Source organism: Gouania willdenowi, chromosome 1 (assembly GCF_900634775.1).
Source record: "Gouania willdenowi chromosome 1, fGouWil2.1, whole genome shotgun sequence".
Classification (NCBI taxonomy): Eukaryota; Metazoa; Chordata; class Actinopteri; order Blenniiformes; family Gobiesocidae; genus Gouania; species Gouania willdenowi.
In genome coordinates, this window is record NC_041044.1 from 1,217,148 (window position 1) to 1,239,538 (window position 22,391).

The 22,391-nt window shown below is 38.9% G+C and overlaps 1 protein-coding gene across 1 annotated transcript in view; it reads right to left on the reverse strand.

Annotated features, from left to right (window-relative positions):
- The window catches only part of tmem176 (transmembrane protein 176), a 16,108-nt gene extending 172 nt beyond the window's left edge, over positions 1 to 15,936 (reverse strand). The window contains exons 1-8 of the mRNA XM_028443279.1: positions 15,566 to 15,936; positions 15,469 to 15,531; positions 13,829 to 13,957; positions 11,670 to 11,780; positions 9,252 to 9,308; positions 6,549 to 6,695; positions 4,841 to 4,957; positions 1 to 326 (exon numbers count right to left, since the gene is read on the reverse strand). The exon at positions 1 to 326 is cut by the window's left edge and continues 172 nt beyond it. Coding sequence (XP_028299080.1) covers positions 264 to 326; positions 4,841 to 4,957; positions 6,549 to 6,695; positions 9,252 to 9,308; positions 11,670 to 11,780; positions 13,829 to 13,957; positions 15,469 to 15,531; positions 15,566 to 15,730 — 852 coding nt within the window. The 5' untranslated portion in view covers positions 15,731 to 15,936 and the 3' untranslated portion in view covers positions 1 to 263. The remainder of the gene's footprint in view (positions 327 to 4,840; positions 4,958 to 6,548; positions 6,696 to 9,251; positions 9,309 to 11,669; positions 11,781 to 13,828; positions 13,958 to 15,468; positions 15,532 to 15,565) is intronic.
- Between the last annotated feature and the right edge of the window lie 6,455 nt (positions 15,937 to 22,391).

Below are 22,391 nucleotides of genomic sequence, written 5' to 3' on the forward strand. Positions count from 1 at the left end.
TCATCCTGTGTTTGGAAACCTGCTGACTCAGCTCAGAGATCCTGAGGCAGCAGCTTCACTTCCTCACATCTGCCTCACATCTGGACATGTGGAAATGTTTGACTGGCAACAACACAAGATCCCACTGATCTTTCAGAAATAATCATTCCCATGAGTTAAAAGCATCTTATGTGATGTAACGACGTGTTGATTCTGTTAGTGATCGATCAGTAGATGATCAGGAGATAATCGGTGTCCTGTCAGCCTCTGATTGGTCCACAGCATCACTCACTCACACTGGGAGCTGTTAGCTCTGTGGGACTGGGAGGAGCAGCTTGTGTGAGAGTCTGATTAAAAACAGAAAGTCAGAGTTATTTCTATTAAAGGGGCAGTGATATTATTAAAAAACACTTTATAATTAGTTTATCTACAGTGATAAACATCCTTTAGCCTCATTCAGACAAACAAAGTGTAAATAGTTCTGTTTCCTCCTCCCTTGTTATTACACATTATGAAAAAAGTCAGCTTTAAACGGGACAGTTGGATTTTTGTCCCAATATTACGTCAAAAAGTGGAAACTCCTCCTCCTTTCAATCCTGGCTCCTCCTACCTTATAAGAATGTGAGCTCCTCCCTCTCAGACTACCTCACAGCTAAAACAAACATAGCGAAGGCAGGTTGATATTACAGTTAATATCTTTACGTCCAGTTTATAGATAAACCAGTTTATAGATAAACCGGTTTATAGATAAACCAGTTTATAGATAATCCAGTTTATAGATAAACCAGTTTACAGATAAACCAGTTTATAGATAAACCAGTACATAGATAATCCAGTTTATAGATAAACCAAAGAGTGCTCACATCAGTTCCATTTTTAGTAGCCATTACACCTCCTTTATGAGCTGATCTGACATGTTTGTGACCCAATGCAATGCAGCAGTTGGACTGAACAACGAACTATGGTCTTAAATGGAATATTCCTGTGGTCAGTAGAGGTGAGGAGAAGAAGATGATTTATTGCTGCTGCTGAAGTAGTGTGTGTGTTTACGCCCACTCATGCATATGCATGAAGGCCCAGAAAACAGCTTGTTTTTAGGAGCATCATTAAAGTGACTTTTCAGAGGCAAAAAGTCCAGAAAACAGGAAAGTTGGTGAAAATAAACCTGAAATACTATATAGTTGTAGTTCTTAGAACAATGTGTGAAACCAGCAGAACACTGGAGCTTTAAAGGCAGAGGATGGAACAAGTCACTGCTCCTCAAGTCATGAGTCCATAACGTAGAACAGCTCGTGTTATTTCACAGATATGTTTATTTCACTGACATAAACAATAAATACATTTAACAGAGTTCTACATAAGTGTCTAATAATAATAGTGATATAATCTGACATAATGCATCTTTTTACATTTTAAATGTTAATAGTTCCTCAATAATTACACTGGGAAGTAAAACCAGGTCGAATGTTTCCAAATCAATAGTTAATCACATATAATCTATAAATCCAAAAGATTTCAATCTATGGATCATTTAATCTGCTAAAGCTGCACGTCTCAGCCTAACGAGATGCTTTCAGCTGCTTCCTGATTGGCTGTCAGTTTGTTTGAAGGCGGAGCTTCTGATGGCAGAAACGTGTGTAGTGTGTATTGTTCAGTGTGCAGTGTGTATTGTGTAGTGTGTATTGTGTATTGTGCAGTGTGTAGAGTGTAGAGTGTAGTGTGTATTGTGTAGTGTGTAGTGTGTAATGTGTATTGTGTAGTGTGTAGTGTGCAGTGTGTATTGTGTAGTGTGTATTGTGTATTGTGCAGTGTGCAGTGTGTAGAGTGTAGTGTGTATTGTGTAGTGTGTAGTGTGTAGTGTGCAATGTGTATTGTGTAGTGTGTAGTGTGCAGTGTGTAGTGTGTATTGTGTATTGTGTATTGTGTAGTTTGTAGTTTGTAGTGTGTAGTGTGCAGTGTGCAATGTGTATTGTGTATTGTGTATTGTGTAGTTTGTAGTGTGTAGTGTGTAGTGTGTATTGTGTAGTGTGTAGATTGTATTGTACAGTGTGTAGTGTGTGCAGTATGTAGTGTGTATAGTGTGTAGTGTGTAGTGTGTATTGTGTATTGTGTATTGTGTAGTGTGTATTGTATAGTGAATAGTGTGTAGTGTGTGCAGTGTGTAGTGTGTATTGTGTATAGTGTGTATTGTGTAGTGTGTATTGTATAGTGTGTAGTGTGTGCAGTGTGTAGTGTGTATAGTGTGTAGTGTGTGCAGTGTGTAGTGTGTAGTGTGCAGGGTGTAGTGTATAGTGTGTAGTGTGTATTGTGTATTGTGTAGTGTGTAGTGTGTATTGTGTATTGTGTATAGTGTGTAGTGTATTGTGTAGTGTGTGCAGTGTGCATTGTGTATTGTGTATTGTGTATTGTATTGTGTATTGTATAGTGTGTAGTGTGTATTGTGTAGTGTGTATTGTGTAAGGTATGTAGTGTGTAGTGTGCATTGTGTATTGTGTGTATTGTGTATTGAGTGTCGTGCAGTGTGTATTGTGTAGTGTGTAGCGTGTAGTGTGTAGTGTGTAGTGTGCAGTGTGTAGTGTGTATTGTGTATTGTGTAGTGTGTAGTGTGCAGTGTGTATTGAGTATCGTGTAGTGTGTATTGTGTAGTGTGTAGTGTGTAGTGTGCAGTGTGTATTGAGTGTCGTGTAGTGTGTAGTGTGCAGTGTGTAGTGTGCATTGTGTGTAGTGTGCAGTGTGCAGTGTGTAGTGTGTGTCGTGCAGTGTGTAGTGTGTAGTGTGCAGTGTGTATTGTGTATTGTGTGTAGTGTTCAGTGTGTAGTGTGTAGTGTGTAGTGTGCAGTGTGTAGTGTGTATTGAGTGTCGTGCAGTGTGTATTGTGTAGTGTGTAGTGTGTAGTGTGCAGTGTGTAGTGTGTATTGTGTAGTGTGTAGTGTGTATTGAGTGTCGTGCAGTGTGTAGTGTGCAGTGTGTATTGTGTGTAGTGTGTAGTGTGCAGTGTGTAGTGTGTATTGAGTGTAGTGTGTGTAGTGTGTAGTGTGTAGTGTGCAGTGTGTAGTGTGTGTGTTGTAGTGTGCAGTGGTGTGTAGTGTGTATTGAGCAGTGTGTATTGTGTAGTGTGTAGTGTGTAGTGTGTATTGTGTAGTGTGTAGTGTGTATTGAGTGTCGTGCAGTGTGTAGTGTGTAGTGTGCAGTGTGTAGTGTGTATTGTGTAGTGTGTAGTGTGCAGTGTGTATCGTGTAGTGTGTATTGTGTAGTGTGTAGTGTGCATTGTGTATTGTGTAGTGTGTATTGTGTAGTGTGTAGTGTGTAGTGTGCAGTGTGTGTGTGTATTGAGTGTCGTGCAGTTGTGTATTGTGTAGTGTGTAGTGTGCCGTGGTGTAGTGTGTATTGTGTAGTGTGTATTGCGTGTCGTGCCGTGTGTGTGTAGTTGTGTAGTGTGCAGGTGTAGTGTGTCTTGTGTAGTGTGTAGTGTGTCTTGGTAGTGTGTAGTGTGTATTGTGTTACGTGTGTAGTGTGCAGTGTGTAGGTGTGTATGTGTCTTGGTGTAGTGGTGCAGTGTGTAGTGTGTATGTGTAGTGTGTCGTGTGTAAGTGTGTAGTGTGTATTGTGTAGTGTGCAGTGTGTATTGTGTATTGTGTATTGAGTGTCGTGCAGTGTGTAGTGTGTAGTGTGTAGTGTGTAGTGTGTAGTGTTCAGTGTGTAGTGTGTAGTGTGTAGTGTGCAGTGTGTAGTGTGTATTGAGTGTCGTGCAGTGTGTATTGTGTAGTGTGTAGTGTGTAGTGTGCAGTGTGTAGTGTGTATTGTGTAGTGTGTAGTGTGTATTGAGTGTCGTGCAGTGTGTAGTGTGCAGTGTGTATTGTGTGTAGTGTGTAGTGTGCAGTGTGTAGTGTGTATTGAGTGTCGTGTAGTGTGTAGTGTGCAGTGTGTATTGTGCAGTGTGTAGTGTGTAGTGTGTAGTGTGCAGTGTGTAGTGTGTATTGAGTGTCGTGCAGTGTGTATTGTGTAGTGTGTAGTGTGCAGTGTGTAGTGTGTATTGTGTAGTGTGTAGTGTGTATTGAGTGTCGTGCAGTGTGTAGTGTGTAGTGTGCAGTGTGTAGTGTGTATTGTGTAGTGTGTAGTGTGCAGTGTGTATCGTGTAGTGTGTATTGTGTAGTGTGTAGTGTGCATTGTGTATTGTGTATTGTGTAGTGTGTAGTGTGTAGTGTGCAGTGTGTAGTGTGTATTGAGTGTCGTGCAGTGTGTATTGTGTAGTGTGTAGTGTGCAGTGTGTAGTGTGTATTGTGTAGTGTGTATTGAGTGTCGTGCAGTGTGTAGTGTGTAGTGTGCAGTGTGTAGTGTGTATTGTGTAGTGTGTAGTGTGTATTGTGTAGTGTGTAGTGTGTATTGTGTAGTGTGTAGTGTGCAGTGTGTAGTGTGTATTGTGTATTGTGTAGTGTGCAGTGTGTAGTGTGTAGTGTGTAGTGTGTAGTGTGTAGTGTGTAGTGTGTATTGTGTAGTGTGCAGTGTGTATTGTGTATTGTGTATTGAGTGTCGTGCAGTGTGTAGTGTGTAGTGTGTAGTGTGTAGTGTGTAGTGTGCAGTGTGCAGTGTGTAGTGTGTAGTGTGTAGTGTGTATTGTGTAGTGTGTAGTGTGTAGTGTGCAGTGTGTAGTGTGTAGTGTGCAGTGTGCAGTGTGTAGTGTGTAGTGTGTAGTGTGTAGTGTGTATTGTGTAGTGTGTATTGTGTAGTGTGTAGTGTGCAGTGTGTAGTGTGCATTGTACACTTATCATACATGAGTATTATAATAATATTAATTTATATATATATATAAACACTGAACCTGCTGTGGGTGAAGAAGTGTGAAAGTATGAGTAGATCTTACAGCGTAGAGTCCGAAGCCTCGTCTTTGTCTGTAGAGGAAGAAACAGAGGATGGAGGAGATCACAGTCTGAGCCAGAGTGAAGAGGAGGAGGCAGGCCTTCAGCCCTCTGCTCAGCCTCTGTGGGAGGGGCCACAGGTCACAGGTCAGAGATCAGGGAAGAGACATGGGTCACAAACCCCAACATCTTATGGCTTGGTTTACATTGTTGCTTCTGATATTATTATTCTCAGTGTCCTTTAATACACTGGTTCTCAACCTGTTCCCCCAAAATAAAGGTCCCAGAGACCAGGAACCCCCCAAAATAAAGGTCCCAGAGACCAGGAACCCCCCAAAATAAAGGTCCCAGAGACCAGGAACCCCCCAAAATAAAGGTCCCAGAGAGCAGGGACCCCCCAAAATAAAGGTGCCAGAGACCAGGAACCCCCCAAAATAAAGGTCCCAGAGACCAGGAACCCCCCAAAATAAAGGTTCCAGAGAGCAGGGACCCCCACTGTATCTGAAGGTGGTTGAACACAGACATGAACATTGAAGAACAGTCATGTGGAGACAGGACCATCTATAAGGGGGAATAAAGGGGAGAGATTTTTGGGGTCCATCCATAAAGTCAGTAAAATGATGGTCCATTGTTCTATGAATCTGTGATAACCACATTTATTTATTCATCTGAATAATATCCACTGTTATCCAGGAACGTTTATTATTATTATTATAGTCATCTTAAAGATGGAAATCATTGTTTTAATCACTAATAAAATGGTTCAAAGTGAATAAAAATGGTGGAAAAGGAGGTGAAATGGGATTTTAAAAAAACCACAGAATATGGTTAAAAGTTGTAAATTAGAGTGAATAAAAACAGACAGAAAAAGTGATAAAAAGTAGGAAAAGATTATTTTAAACTGGCAAATAATGGGCATGACAAATCATGAATGTGGTTAAATTGGAAAATATAATCATGAAATCTGGTGAAAAGTGGTTAAAAGTGACAATAATGGGTCAACATATGTGACATTAGGTGTAAAAGTGGTAGAAATGGTTTATTAGTGATGAACATGTCTGGAAAGTAGAAAAATCATTAAAATGTGATGTAGAAATGTCAGAAATGTGAAAAATGTAGCAAAAATACATTAAAAGGAGCAAAAATATGGCAAAAATTGAAGGTATCTGGGGACCCCCTGCCAGTGTCTTGCAACCCCTCATGGGGTCCTGACCCCAAGGTTGAGAACCCTGCTTTAATGAGCCTTAATTTCATTTGTTTCCTTTTCAAATGTAGATATTGTGTGTGTGTGCGTGTGAGAAATGTGTTTATAATAAATTCAATGAAAAAATGTTTTTTTCTGATGCAACGTTCTTAATATTTGTTATATTACTAGTGAAAAACTAATAAACAATCAATTATTATTAGACACAGAGCTAAGCTGCAATAACCTCATGTAAATGATTAAAAATATTCACCAGTGGTGAAATAACTTAAAGTTTGGGTCCAAAATAAAAATGAAGTCGTATAAAGAAAAATAGTTTTATATTCCAATAAATAGTAACCCTAATATTAATTAATTTCATCATAACCAAAATATAAAATGAAAATATTAAGGCTCCAAACCTGATTTATCTGATGAAATTATTTTACATGAGTTTCTAAAAAGTTTGGAAGTTTTTGATCTTCTGGAGTTAAATCTGCAGCGTGTGAACCTGAGTGTGAACCACCCACCGTAGAATAATGTTCCTCATCACAGCTGTCATTATTGGTTCTCACACACGGAACCTCAGGGTTTAAACCCATGTCCACAGAATAGATGATGATGGAGAGAAGAGACAACAGCAGAGATACAGAGGTCACCAGGAGACAGCCCTGGAGCTAGACACACACACACACACACACACACACACACACACAATAATCACCCCTGCACTAAAAAATGTTAAATGCTAAATAAATACTTTTATTTGTATGAATTTGTCTTTTATCAGATTCTATCTAAACCACAACATTGTTACAAACTTTATTTATTTATTTATTTATCAATTAATCATGATCATGTCTCATAGAATTAAACCAGATAAATCACACACACTATTTTACACTAGAGTACAGAGTATGTACACCTCTTTGTACATCCAACCTTCAAACACTCATTTGTACATAACTGACAACTCTACTTAAGCTGATATCCAGAGTTTCTGAGAAATCTGTTTATGTATGATTCTTTTAAAATGTGAAAAAATCTCTAACTAGTCTTTTACTATGATCTACTGCCAGTAATCATTCATATACATTGATGTATATAAGTCCCTCCTTCATCCTATAGACCCCTATAAAGTTGGAAAACAATCTCTGACTGCACCCAGCCAATAGGCTTCTACTTCCTGTTTTTGAGTCTGTCAATCAAAGTGAATGTGGAACTGTGCACGGAAACAACAACAGTAAATATGATTATGGCTCTTACCTGATGCATAGACATATTAATAACTGCAGCTCCTCCAGAACTCTGCAGCACGAATCATCACACGGACCCCCTCCACTCACCACATCACCCCCGTCCTACAACAACTTCACTGGCTTCCCATAAAACAAAGGATCAACTTCAAAATACTCCTCATCACCTTCAAAGCACTTCATAACCTGGCCCTCCGTACATATCTGACCTCCTCCACATCGCCACCCCTGCCCACACACTCCGCTCTTCCTCCACTCTCCAGCTCTCTGTACCTCCGGCCAAACTCATCACCATGGGGCACAGAGCATCAGCTACTGTGCCCCCCAGCTCTGGAATTCGCTCCCCACTAACCTCCGTACCATAGACTCCTCCCACTCTTCAAATCACAACTCAAAACTCACCTCTTCAGACAATCCTTCTGCATCTAGTCACACATTCACCACACCAACACTGTACCCTGTTTTATTCTGCTGTTTTATTTTAATGACTGCCCTGTACAGTGTCCTTGGGTGCTCTGAAAGGCGCTTTTAAATAAAATGTATTATTATTATTATTATTATTATTATTAATATGACCTGATGCAACCCTGTTATGTTCTGTGATGCGCGTGCAGAAAAGTAGAGGCGTGGCTTCTGGTAGATTAGCAGAGGCAGAGGGAGGAAGTGATGCTGTTTAGGGCGGGACATCGAGACGTTTCTCAGAAACTCTGGATATCAGCTTAAAGCTTCCACTATATAAATACATACTTCAGACGGGCACCGCACTAATACATATTAATAATAATTATACGGTTAGTGATGTCTGCCATTTCCTAAAATGGACTAAAAGCACATTTATAACACTTTCCCCTGTGCCTCTAACCCAGACATAGGCAACTGGCGGCCCGGGGTCCACATGTGGCCCTCAGTCTAATTTTTTGCAGCTCCCTAAATAAATTCCCCAAAAAATTGTATTTCAAGAAGTTGAAAGGAATATAACACCTAACAAAATACACAAAGTACACAAATACACAAAAACATACAGAATGACTCATAAAACTTAAAATGACCACACATCACAGAATAGCTCCAAATACACACAAACTGTTCATAAAATTACACAAATGACAGGAAAATACAGAAAGTGATCCCGAAAATCTCACGAATTGTTAACAAGAATGCAGAAAATGACAGAAAAATACACAAAATTACACCTAGAACACAAAAAAATAACAAGAACACACAATGACTAAAAACTTATCCCCTTGTATTATTGCTCTGATTGGTCATTATTTTAAATAATGCCATGTATATTAATGTGGCCCTTGGATCATATACAATCATATGTTTGTGGCTCCTGCTGTGATAGAGTGGCCCACCCCTGGTTTAACCTGATATAATGTCATAAATCACAGGTTTGAATGTAAATCAAAGGAAAAGAGGTTACCATGGCTACAAGGAACTAAAGCTAAACTAAAAGAACGTCACATTGAGAATGGTTGATCACACTCACTAACCAATATTAATACAAAATAAGTAGGATTTTATGAAATAGTTTCATTAATGCCAGATATAGGCCTACATAATGTTGTAGACATACACATGTAGAACCACACAAAGCATTCCTAGGTGAATTAAATATGTTGAATAAAACATAAGGTGGATAAAAATGTCTCTGATCCGTTTATCTAGAACCACAGAATGTCTGTTTTATGTCATGGTGAGTTTACGTGAACACTCTGATGAGTGGGTCCCTTTAAATGTTGTTGCTGCAATGAATTGTGGGTCATCATTATGTGGTCTCCTTTGGTAAAGGATGCATCAGTGTTTCCTAGGTTAAAGGAGGTTATAAAGGAAGCATTGAGCCTCCTTTCCTTAGCTCACAGAGAATTGGAACACTCCTTGTCATGGCCGGCACTTAAACACTTCCAGGATTAAGGAAAAGTGGATAGGAAAGGAAATAGGAGGGACTATTAGGACACAGCCGGAGTCACTCACCAGCTTCATGGTGCAGTGTTTGTCTAAGACAATCGCAACAGATCCTGCAACAATGAACTGGAAACAAGAAAACATGTTTAGTGTAATTTCACTAGCATTAACATTAGCTACCATTAGCATTAGATAGCATTAGCATTAACTCGCATTAACAAAACCATCAACATTAGCTAGCATGAGCATTAATTAGCATTAGCTAGCATTAACATTAAAATGAGGATGAACTGGCACTACCATTAAAATTAGCATTAACTAGCATTAGCATTAGTATTAGCTAGCGTTAATATTAACATTAACTAGTATTAACATTAGCTAGCATTAGCATTAGCTACCATTATCATTAAAATTAGCTAGCATTAACATTTCCATCAGCATTAGCATTAACTAACATTAGCTGGCATTAGCATTAGCTGGCAGTAACATTAATTTTAGCTAGCATTAACATTAATCTAGTATTTGAACCGACAAAGTATTAGCATTCGCCTCACAATACCATTAACCTAGCATTAACATTCACATATCAATAGCATTAGTATTCACCTATCAATAGCATTAGCCTATCATTAGCATTCACCTATCAAGAGCATTAGCCTAGCATTAGCATTCACCTAGCAATACCATTAGCCTAGCATTAGCATTCTCCTATCAAAAGCATTAGCCTAGCATTAGCCTAGCATTAGCATTCACCTATCAATAGCATTAGCCTAGCATTAGCATTCCCCTATCAATAGCATTAGCCTGGCATTAACATTCATCTATCAATAGCATTAGCATTAGCTAGCATTAGCATTATCGAGTACTATCATTAGCTAGCATTTGTAATAACATTATAATTAGCATCAACATTTGTCTAGTATTAGCACCAACAAAGCATTAGCATTTGCCTCAAAATAGCATTAACCTAGTATTAGCATTCACCTATCAATAGCATTAGCCTAGCATGATCATTTGCCTAGCAATACCATTATCCTAGCATTATCATTTCCCTATCAATAACATTAGCCTAGCATTAGTATTCACCTATCAATAGAATTAGCCTAGCATTAACATTTGCCTAGCAATACCATTAGCTTAGCATTAGCATTCACCTATCAATAGCATTAACCTAACATTAGCATTGACCTATCAATAGCATTAGCATTCACCTAGCAATAACATTAGCCTAGCATTAGCATTCACCTAGCAATAACATTAGCCTAGGATTAGCATTCACCTATCAATAACATTAGCCACCTAGCATTAGCATTCACCTATCAATAACAATAGCCTAGCATTAGTATTCACCTATCAATAGCTTTAGCCTAGCGTTACTATTCACCTAGCAATAACATTAGCCTAACATTAGCATTCACCTATCAATAACATTAACCTACCATTAGCATTCACCTATCAATAACATTAGCCTAACATTAGCATTCACCTATCAATAACAGTAGCCTAGCATTAGCATTCACCTTTCAATAACATTAGCCTAACATTAGCATTCACCTATCAATAACATTAGCCTTGCATTAGCATTCACTTATCAATAACATTAGCCTAGCATTAGCATTCACTTATCATTAGCATTAGCCTAGCATTAGCATTCACTTATCAATAGCATTAGCTGAATATTAGCAATAAGGTTGAAATCAGTTGATAAAATGTAATATGTTTAAAAAGTTACAAATAATAAAAGTTACAAGCATAAATCTCGGGAACTTTCTGAATTTTTTGAGAAATTATTTGTCAAAATCAGACAAACTGTGTGGGAGGAGTTAACGACGACGGAAAGAAAAAAGTGGATAAGGTTCCAATGCTACATGAGCCTGTTTGGTTTCTTCTGAAACATCACAGACTATAATAGTCATGTTAAATATCTTACAACACGTGTCAAACTCAAGGTACCGGGGACCAAATCCGGCCCTTTGGAGCATCCAATTCGGCCCGCAGTAGAAAGTAAAAATGACAGAGAAAACATGAATCAAATCAAACTTAACAATATTTGCAGGTTCTCACAGTTTTCCTGGTGCTTTTATCCCACAATTGCAGTAATTCATAATGTTAAACTGTCAAAAATAAACATTTTTTTTTGCATTTTCCTTAAATTGTGTCATAATATTTCTCTTAATTAAATAGAAATCCTGTTGTTACTGTTATCTGCACTTATTTTGTATTTTATGTATACGTAGAAGTGCAAACTAGGACATATTAATGTTGAAATGATTCGTTTTCCAGCATGTAATCTGTGGCCCACTTAAGGTCAAACTGCTCTGTATTTGGCCCCTGAATGAAAATGAGTTTGACACTCCTGGGTTAAAGCAACAGTACCAACATCTGTTCCTGGATAGCTGCTGACCTGCATGTTAGTGACAGAGCAGGGAGACGTGTAAACATGCAGGACAGCGTTCCTCCAGGACCAGGACCACTCTGGGGTCTCACCATGAGGCCGCTCCACCAGGGCACGCCCACAGACAGAACCAGAGTGACATCAGTGAAGAGCAGAGGGAGGGAGTATGACATCACCATGACCCCCAGCATCACCTGACTCACCTGTACAGGTGAAAGTAATGGATTACTCACATTCAGTTGCTCTTATGGGTAATTGTACAGTTTTGAAAATAAGTAATTTTACTTGTACTTAAGTATGTTTTAAAACAAGTAATTAGTTACATTTCTACACCCAACGGATACTGAGTAAATTATTATTTTTTGTTTTGAAATGATAAAACAAGAAAAAAATTAAATAACCAGATAACAATCAAATGCATCACATCATCAGCCGACCAATCAGATTAAACATAATGTACTGAACCTTTTTAAGTTTTTACATGAGATGTTTACTGTAAAATATTAATAACAATAATAATAATTATTATTATTATAGTACTTTTTACACCTCTGCTCAGACATACACAAACACACACACACACACACACACACACGCACGCACGCACGCACGCACGCACGCACACACGCACGCACGCACGCACGCACGCACGCACGCACGCACGCACGCACGCACGCACGCACGCACGCACGCACGCACGCACACACACACACACACACACACACACACACACACACACACACACACACACACACACACACACACACACACACACACACACACACACACACACACACACACACACACACACACACTATGGAAGTCTACCTAACTTTAGGAAACTTATGTCTTCTTTAAATGAAATGATAGAAAATGCCAGATCAGCTGATCACCTTGAATAAGAAAAAACCTAAAGTACTGTTTGATGTCATCAACTCTATTGTTTGTCCTGCTGCTCCTCCCACACCTGTGTGTTGTAAAGCTGACAACAATGATTTTCAAAAGTTTTCTATTAAAAAAATCCAGAATATTACAGATCAACTCCAAAGCTCTCGCCCTGCACGCCTGGTGTTGTTGAGCTTGTTCCTCTTTTAGTCTCAGCTCTGGTAACCAGAATGAAGTCTTCTTTTTGTGGATCCAATATTCTACACCTCCAGCATTTGACACCGTCAGACTGTGTGACCTGGTCGGAATGTCAGGACCAGTCTTTACGTGGTTCTTCTCTTACTTATGGGGGAGGAGCTTTAGTCTCTGCAAATCAGATCCTGTCTGACTTGTTGTGTGGGGTTCCCCAGGGCTCTGTTTTGGGCCTGATTTTGTTCTTACTCTATGTTCTTCCACTAGGAAAAATGATCCAGAGCTTTGATGATGTTGCTGATGATATCCAGCTTTACTGCTCTTTTAACACCTCTGAGATCCAGAAATGAAGCTCTCTGCTGAAATGTCTTGTGCAAGTTAAACAATGGCTCGGTGGAAATTCCCTCCAACTAAACTCAGACAAAATGGAGATGCTGGTGATTGTTCCTGATGACACCAGTATCTGAACAACTTGAGTTTGTCTAATAAAACAAACCTCAGAAATCTAGACATTATCTTTGACGATGTTCTTAGAGCATCACTCAAAACTACTAACAAGGAAGTGTTTTTACCAACTGAGGAACATCTCTAAACTTAGAACAATTGTGTCCAGAGATGATCTTGAAATGATTATCCACGTCTTTGTGTCTTCTCGTTTAGACTACTGTAACAGTTTATGTTCTTGTCTAAACAAAAAGGTCTGATCTTCAGCAGGTACAAAACTCTACGGTGAGGTCACTGACTCACAAACAGAGAGACTCATATTACTCCATTCTAAAAGCTCTTCATTGGCTCTTTTTGTTTACATTTTAAAACCCTGGTGCTAACCTTCAGAGCGTTGCATGGTCAGGCTCCTCCCTCCTACATTAGAGACGTGTTGTGTCCTTGTACCCCCTCTCAGAGGCTGAGGTCTCTGGATCAGAACCTGCTCATGGTCCCTCGTACTCGTTTCAGGACCAGAGGAGATCACTCCTTCCAGGCCGTCGCATCAACGCTCTACAACGTAATTCTGCCTTTCTTACACTCACTTCATTCTGTTTATGTTTTTAAAACCTATTGGTTTCAGAAAGCGTTTTAATTCTAGTGGATTAAGAGTTGTTTTATGACCATCATATTTTGTGAAGCAATTTGTACTTATTCTGTGAAAGGTGAAATACAAATAAACATGAATTACCCCTAGAGCCTTGGGTTCTCCTCTGTGTATAGCCGTGTGCAGAGCTTGTTGTCTGTCCGTCAGCTTCACAGCGTTCCCATCATGCAACACTTCCACAGTCAGATCCCTGGAGACGGACACAGCCATCACCTGCACACACAACGTCAGCATTTATAACACTTTATATTACTGTCATTATTATTAAACAAATACTTATATCACAAACACAATGTCAAACTTTGCAGTTATTCTGTTTTTTAGACACAATTCCTGGAACAATTCACATCTTCACACACTATTAAAAACTCACACCCAAACATCTAAACTTCTGGTCCCAGTTTTTACCCTCAGACAACACACAGGCTGTGAAAACACACACGACATGAGTGTTTGTTACACACAAAAAGGGGAGGAGGGTTTTAAAATGAAATGAAATAAATTACATTTAAATTAATTGACTAAAACCATAATAAAACTGTTATTAAGTCAGTGATTCTCAACATGTGGATCTTTATGTTTTAATTATTATTTAAACAGAAAAAAGGGGAAAACTTTTTAACTCCTTTTTACCGTTTTCTTCGTCTCATTTTGCAACTTCCTTTTTCTCAGTTTTGCCCCTTTTTCAAAAAATCTGACACTTTTTAGTTTTTTTTCAGATTTTAGCTCCTGTTGTCAATAAATTTCACTTTTTCCTCATTTTTGTCCATTTTACTTTTATCTATATTTTATTGATTCTGTCACCATTTTTTTTTGTCCCTTTTCATCCAAATAAGCTCCTTTGCCCAATAATTAACATTACTTTTTTCCCTAAGTTTTGCCTCTTTTTGTTTCACATTTTTGCCCTTTTTCACTATTTTTTGCCACATTTTGCTCATTTACGTAAGCTACTTTTAGCCATTACATACCACTTGTTTCCTTTTTTTGTCATTTTTTTGCCACTCTTGACTGTTTTTGGCCCATTTTAGTAACTTTTCACTCTTTTCTTACCATGTTTTTGCCACTTTTGAACCATTTTTTGCCACCTGTTGGTTGTTTTTATCACCTGACTCATCACTGTTAACGCTTTGTTTACCTTTACCTTAAAATCTAAATGTAAAATGTGAGCTTTAATTTGGTACTTCTGGTGAATTTGCAAATGAGATAAATATTTAGTTTCACCCGTGACATTTAGATTTAACATTTAGAATTAATATTTAACATTTACCATTTAGATTCAACATTTAGAATTAACATTTAACATTCAGATTGAACATTTAGATTTACTATGTAACATATAGATCTAACATTTAGTTAATATAGATTAACATTGACATTATATTTCAAACAGAATAAAATATTTTATAAATATTGCTATGAAACTGGTCAAAAGTAATGTAAAAAAATGCAAATACGTTTTTAAAATGTGTTTTGTTGCTAAATGTTGTAAAAAGCAACTTTTTATTTTAACACGTGCAGCTTTACAATCGGCGCCTCATACGTCTGTGCAAACATACATGGCTTTAAAAACGTCCAATTATGAAAGGTTCCCACGGTGTGACGTCACTCACTTACAATGAAAAAGTGATCATGCGCAGTAAAACAGAAAGAATCGTGGAATCAAACCGTTATCAGGAGAATCGAACCGTGAGGACAGCTCTTGTTTATTAGTTTAATAGTCTCACCTTTTGTTTCTGCTGGAACTCCACAGGTCCTTTAGAGTGTGTGTGTGTGTGTGTGTGTGTGTGCGTGTGTGTGTGTGTGTGTGTGTGTGTGTGTGTGTGTGTAGTTGTTGTTGTTCTGATGGAACACCCTGATCACACGGTCAGGATGTGGGTGTGCTCTCTCTCTCTCTCTCTCTCTCTCTCTCTCTGATTCTCGGTGTTGCGTAACGCGCGTCCTTCGCTTAAATATCGCGGTTTTTTTTTTGCTAATCCTCCGTCCCATTTAAGAAAAAGTCCACTGTGGATCTTAGCGGTTCTCCTCCTGGTTCTCCTGGTTCTGCTGACACTAGTGGAGCCCCCTCCCCTCTGCGTCCTGTCCCTCCTCCCTGTTACCGTTACCGTTACCGTTACCGTTGGACACAGCCTCAGTCCAGGTGAGTGACCTGCTGTAGCTTTAATCTCTATCACATCTGTATCACATCTGCACAAAGCGAAGCTCCAAAGACCAGCCAATGATCGGAGCGGCTCGTGCCAGGGGCGGAACCACATGTTTGTTTACAAAACAACTTTAATCATTAAAGCCTTTGTTTACAAACACAAGCTGCTGCCTTTACTCCTCAGACACTAATAACTAGTAACTATGGTAACTAACTCAACTAAAACCTCCTCTCCTCCAAGTGTTTTATTTCAGGGGTTCTCAACCTTGGGGTCAGGACCCCATTTGACGTCGCTAGATTCCTTCAGGAAACGAATATTTTCTGAACAATTTGAACTAATTTTTGCTTATTTTTACCATTTTTTCTACAATTCCACCAAACTCATCATATTTTAACCTATTTTCATCACTTTTTCTTGTCATATTTTTGCTCCTTTTAATGTATTTTTGCTACATTTCTCCCATTTCTGACACTTCTACATCACATTTTAATGTTCATCACTTATAAACCATTTCTTCCACTTTTACACCTAATGTCACATATGTTGACCCATTATTGTCACTTTTAACCTCTTTTCACCAGATTTCATGAGTAGTTTTGACAATTTAACCACATTCACCATTTGTCATGTGCATTATTTACCAGTTTAAACTAATTATTCCAATATTAACACTTTGAACCCTTTTTACCACTGTTTCTGTCTGTTTTTATCCACTATAATTTACAACTTTTAACCAATTTCTGTGGTTTTTAAAATCCTATTTCACCTCCTTTTCTGTGTTTCTGTTTTCGTGTCTGCTTGGCTGCGCAGTGATTGGCTCTGGCTGAAATAGATATAGATGGCGCACTAGCGCCCCCTCACACACTGAGGTCAAAAGTTGAATAGGTTTCACTTCTGGGCCGTTAGAGGAATGACCACCAGTAGTAGACCATCGTAAAAGAATCAAACATAAACATAGATCTCTCAGAAACTCTGGATATCATCAACTTTAATAATGTAGACAAATAATGTTGTTTAAACAGCTTTAAAACCTAATGATATCTTTTCTTTCTAATCTAATGTGGGTTCTCCATCAGGTCCTGTAACTTTGTTCTGATCAGTCCATGAAAAACCGACAGATTATGGACACAACCTGTCCTATTGATCTACCATTGATCTGAGTTAATAGTCTCTCAATCAGTCGATCAGCACCATCTGAAGATGATCTACTGATCATCATCCAGCAGGTCTGACCTCCTGAGCAGCGCTGTGTCACACACACTCTCAGATGTGAACATTGTGCCATCACTGCGTAAATTGCACATCTAATCAGCTGATTCTGGCCTGACATCAACACGACACGAGAGTTTGAGTGAAAACATGAAAAGAAAGCCTCAGGAGCTCATTGGAGCGACATCCATGGAGGTCCACGCACAGCGACCTCTGCACCACAGCCTAAGCAGACTCTACACGGGCAGCCTCGGCTTTTTCTCTCCCTCACACACTTTATTCTGCATTTTCTCTGTATTATTCAATTATTTTATTGTACTAGAAATGTTAACGACATCATTTTCTGTGTTTTGTGTCAACATTTACTGCAGCTGATCTCTGTGTGTGTGTTTACACCTGCCTGTCAGTCGTACTATTTTCGGCGCAGAAACAATCACCGCAAACAGTTCCAGGTTAGTGTCCCCTGCATTAATTTATTTGCATTTCCTCCTCCCATTATTTTGCGCTCCTTGTGAGATCCGCCAACTTTACATATTCATCAGAGGGAAACGCTCTAAATGGATTATGGAAACATTGTGACGCGCTGACGACATGCAGTCCCGATTCTCTAGGGTTTGTACGCCTTATTAGTGCGTGGAGTGACGTTTGCACACGTTTTAATAGCTCTACAACTTTAGTGAATCGGCCCCTTAGTGCCTACATGTAGATTTAATATTTAGATTTAAATTTAACATTTAGCATTTCGATTTAACATTTATATATAAATGTAACATTTGGATTTAAAACTAATATTTAACATTTACATTTAACATTCAGTTTCAACATTTATATCTAACATTTAATATTTAGCATTTAAATTTAACATTTAGCGTTTAGATTTAAATTTAATGTTTATATATAAATGCAACATTTAGATTTAAAATTAATATTTAACATTTAGATTTAACATTTAGATATAGATTAGCCTTTATATTTAAATGTAACATTTTGATTTAAAAATAGCATTTAGATTTAGATAAACCTTTATTTTTAAATGTAACATTTAGATTTCAAATGAATATTTAACATATAAAAAAATATATCACAAAATTTGCAAATATTGCTGTAAATCTCATCAAACGTAACATAAAAAAAAAATTCACGTTTCCTTAAATGTGTTTTGTTGCTAAATGTTGCTGTTTATTTTAACACGTGCAGCTTTACAATCAGCGCCTTATAACCACATATTAATGTGTCCTCATAGTTTATTCTGTGCTGTGTTCCTTTAACTTTGTGAATGTGAGGATTTATGAAGTGGTTTCATAATGTCTTTAAAAAGCTGTAGAACGTTCTGTATCAGTGATCTGAGCTGATCATGGAGCTATTGTGAAACAGTGAGTGTGTGTTTCTGGAGACACAATGTTCCTCTCACACACACACATCTCTCTCCTCTAAACATCTGCTTCTCATCTGCAGCATTCCTTCATTCCCACATGTGTGTTTAATGAACTCTGTCTCATACACACGCACACACACACACACACACATTCTTGTTTTTGTTTCTCCATATCTCTGACTTTCACTTCCTTCACACAGCACGGAAACAAACACACGTCACACTTCTGCCCACTTACAAGCGTACACGCACACACACACATTTTAAAATCTATATATGTATACTTTTTGACTGCATATGGATTTATTCTCATATTTCAACCTAAAAACTTTATCTTTGCTTTTTATAGTCACTGTTTTGCCAGTAAAAATCCCTTTTTCTTATTTATTGTCCCTTTTTTCAAGTTCTTTTTTACACTTTTATCTGATTTTTGTCCTTTATTTAACCATTTTCTGCCACTTTTCATCCAAATCAGCAACATTTGATGAAAGTAAACACCACTTGTTTCCTTTTTTTCTGAATTTTTCCTATTTTTGTTGCACATTTTGGCCTTTTTCACTATTTTTTGCCACATTTTGGCCATCATGCCAATCCTGATTGGCCTGTGAAGCACAACAGTCCGCAGGGAGGACCCTCCCACTTCCCATAAAAGGAGGACACAGACGGTGCGCACCATTCAAAAACCTCTTGTCCTCTCAGCTATCTCACGTAGACCACAGACAGGATTTTCTTTCTTTCTAGTCGACAAACGCTGGCCGGGCCAACGCCAGCTTAAGACCACACCAGGTTGAGAAGTGGTTAAAACAGCTCTTACCTTGCTCTGCTCGGTGAGTGCTCCAGCGGCCTCTCACTCAGGTGATAGCCCCGCTGCTAGCTCCGTACCACAAGGCCGGTGCTCACAGACCTCAGCAGCCCTTCTGCACACGTCGGTCCAGCTCCATACCACGGTATCCAAGCTTCCAAACTCCAGCGACTCAGCTGCTGTTTGCCAGGAAGAGAGACGATGAGGCTCTGCACCCAAGTCTCCCCAGGAAGCCATCTCCTCCTGCACGGTGGAGGATGACTCCGCAGCTTACTTCCCAGGGTCTTCAGTTCAAGGCACCGAGACCCTCAGCTACGCCTCCACAGCCTCAGCGAGGCTCACCCGCCTGGCCCTGATGTGCCTGTGTGCGCTGGGCACAGAGAAAGAAAAATATGGCCTGACCGCTTTCTTCTCTGCGTGACACGGGCGATCTTACTGTCCTGATGTAATCAGACTTCTGCCCTGAAGGCTGGTGTCGCTCGATAAGCATGTCTACACTACGAGAGTTTCCATATCCCCTAGTGAGACATCTCATGACTCTCGTAACCCCGGTTCTCTGAGTAATATGAGTGAGATGTCTCACCAGACTGCCTTTCTTTCTCAAACAAGGAGAAGAGGTTTGCTTATTTGAATGGTGCGCACCTGTCCGTGTCCTCCTTTTATAGAAGGTGGGAGGGTCTCCCAGCGTACTGTCACGCTTCACCGCCCAATCAGGATTGGCATAGTGAAATAGAGTGCTTCTGAGGAGTGTCGACAGAGGTCACATCCCATAGTGATACATCTCACTCACACAAAAGTAACCTAAAGTTTCCTTTTCCTCCTACATTTTGCCTGTTTTTGTTGCATTAAATACCACCTGTTTCCTTTTTTTGACCCCCTTGGCTGCTTTTGGCATATTTTAGTCACTTTCCACTCTTTTCTTGCCATGTTTTTGCCACTTTTGAACCATTTGATCTATTGATGTCATAATCGTAATTGAATGGTAATTGAGTTTAGATAATTGACTTTGTAATTGTCCTGAATATTATATTAAAAATGTGTCCTTGGGCAAGGCACTTTACTTACATGTCTAGTATGAATGTGGTGTTGTGTGAGTGAGTGTTGGTGGTGGGAGGGGCTGATGGTTCACTATGGCAGTCTGGCTTCTGTCAGTCTGTGACAGGTCCAAAAGTGACAAAAATGTGACAAGAAAAGAGCGAAAAGTGACTAAAATGGACCAAAAACAGTCAAGAGTGGCCAAAAATAAATAAAAAAAAGAGGAATCAGGTGGTATGTGATGACTAAAGGTAGCTTAAATGAGCAAAATGTGGCAAACAATAATGAAAAATGGAGGCAAAATGTAGGGAAAAGGGAATCAAATGTTATTTATTGGGCTAAAGGTAGCTTATTTGGATGAAAAGTGGCACAAAGAACTTAGAAAAAATTAGGAAACAGAAATATTTATTAAAATTGAGAAAAGGGGCAAAAATGGGATAAAGTAAGTTACAAAATGACCAAAGAAAAAGGTTAAAAATGGGTTTAAAAGTTCCTCCTTTTAAGGTTTTTCTGGGGGAATAATAATTAAGATGAAGACTTAAAGAGCCACATATTGAGAATCACTGACGTAATAACAGCGTTACCATGGTTTTAGTAATTGGGAGTCGAGGGTTGCCTTCGATAGAACACCCTCACTTTTGAAATCGCTGCTTCACCCCTAGGCTGGAAAGAAAAAAGCTGTCGTGACCCAATTTGCACGAGAAAAGTACAAAGTTAAATATCCTGAATGTCCATATAAGTGCAGCTACTTTCATCATTTAAAGAACAGTGTCTTTGTCCTCCTTCTCTAACCGTTAACGTGGTTCCTCTGCTTTTCTCCTTCCTTGGTTCTGTTTCAGGCTCCACTATATCATCATCATCATCATGGCGTCCGACCCAGTGCAGGGAGCAGAGCTCAGGTTACAACGTCTCGTTCACTGGTTTGACCCTGAAAGTGCTGCGGTGAGACACCTCTGAGATGATGTTAGAGAACCAAACACTGAGTCTGACTGTCTGTTCTGGTCTGTCCTGGTCCAGGTGGTGACGGTCCTGCTGGGCCTGTTCCAGCTCGTTCTCTCACCATCGTTCATCTACACCATGCAGAGTCCTTCAAAACTCTTCATTCTGTCTCTGCTCCTGGGAGTTCTAGTACGTATCCTAATATAACTGTAACTGTTTTATAGTTTATCCATATCTGGATCAACTGTTTAAAAGAACCTCAGTCATTGTTACAATTATTTGTACAGTTTTATTATTGCTATCAAGCATTGGTCTGAACTGGTCACATGATCTAAACAATCTGTAAAAGTCTATGTGAACTAAACTGTGACTCACTTTTCATTCAGTGACAACAGTCACTAATCACTATATCCTCTCTGGTGACATTTTATTTTGACGCTGTTACGGTTAGCTGTTGGTGTGGACCCAAATGCAGGAAAAGATGGAGGCAGGAGAAGCGTTCTTGGAACCAATCCATGTTTTTAATTCAAAAATCCAAACTAAAATCCAAAACAGGCAGCATGAAGGAATCAGGGAACAAGACCAGACACGAGGAAGGTGACAACTAACCTGACATCACACAATGATCACGCAGTCACATTGTGTCCAAACACTCAGCTAAATAGTGGAGGAGGCCTGATTGGGAATGGGCCACACCTGGGTGGAAACACGAGGGAGCTAATCAATCACCACCCAAGCACACAGACATCACTGAGGGGTGGAGCCACAAACAGGAATCACTGAAACACCGACAAGACTCAGAATAAACAAAGACACCGAATAACAAAACACCCAACAGAACATAACAGACGCCCCCTTATATGGCATTTTTTAAAGCAAGTAATTGATATTTACATCATATTATTATTATTATCAGAATCATTTCTAACACTTACATAGTGGTCGTCATCATATCCACAAAGACGCTTTAGATCAAGAGAAAACATGAGCAAAATTACTACTATTTAATGTTGATAAAAGAGTTTCACATACGCACATAAAAGAACACAAACAAGTAAATAAAAACAAATTTAAATATCTTAGTAACAGGTTCAAAATAAAAATGATTAATATTATCAGAATAAGGCTTTGCACAAAAACAAGATA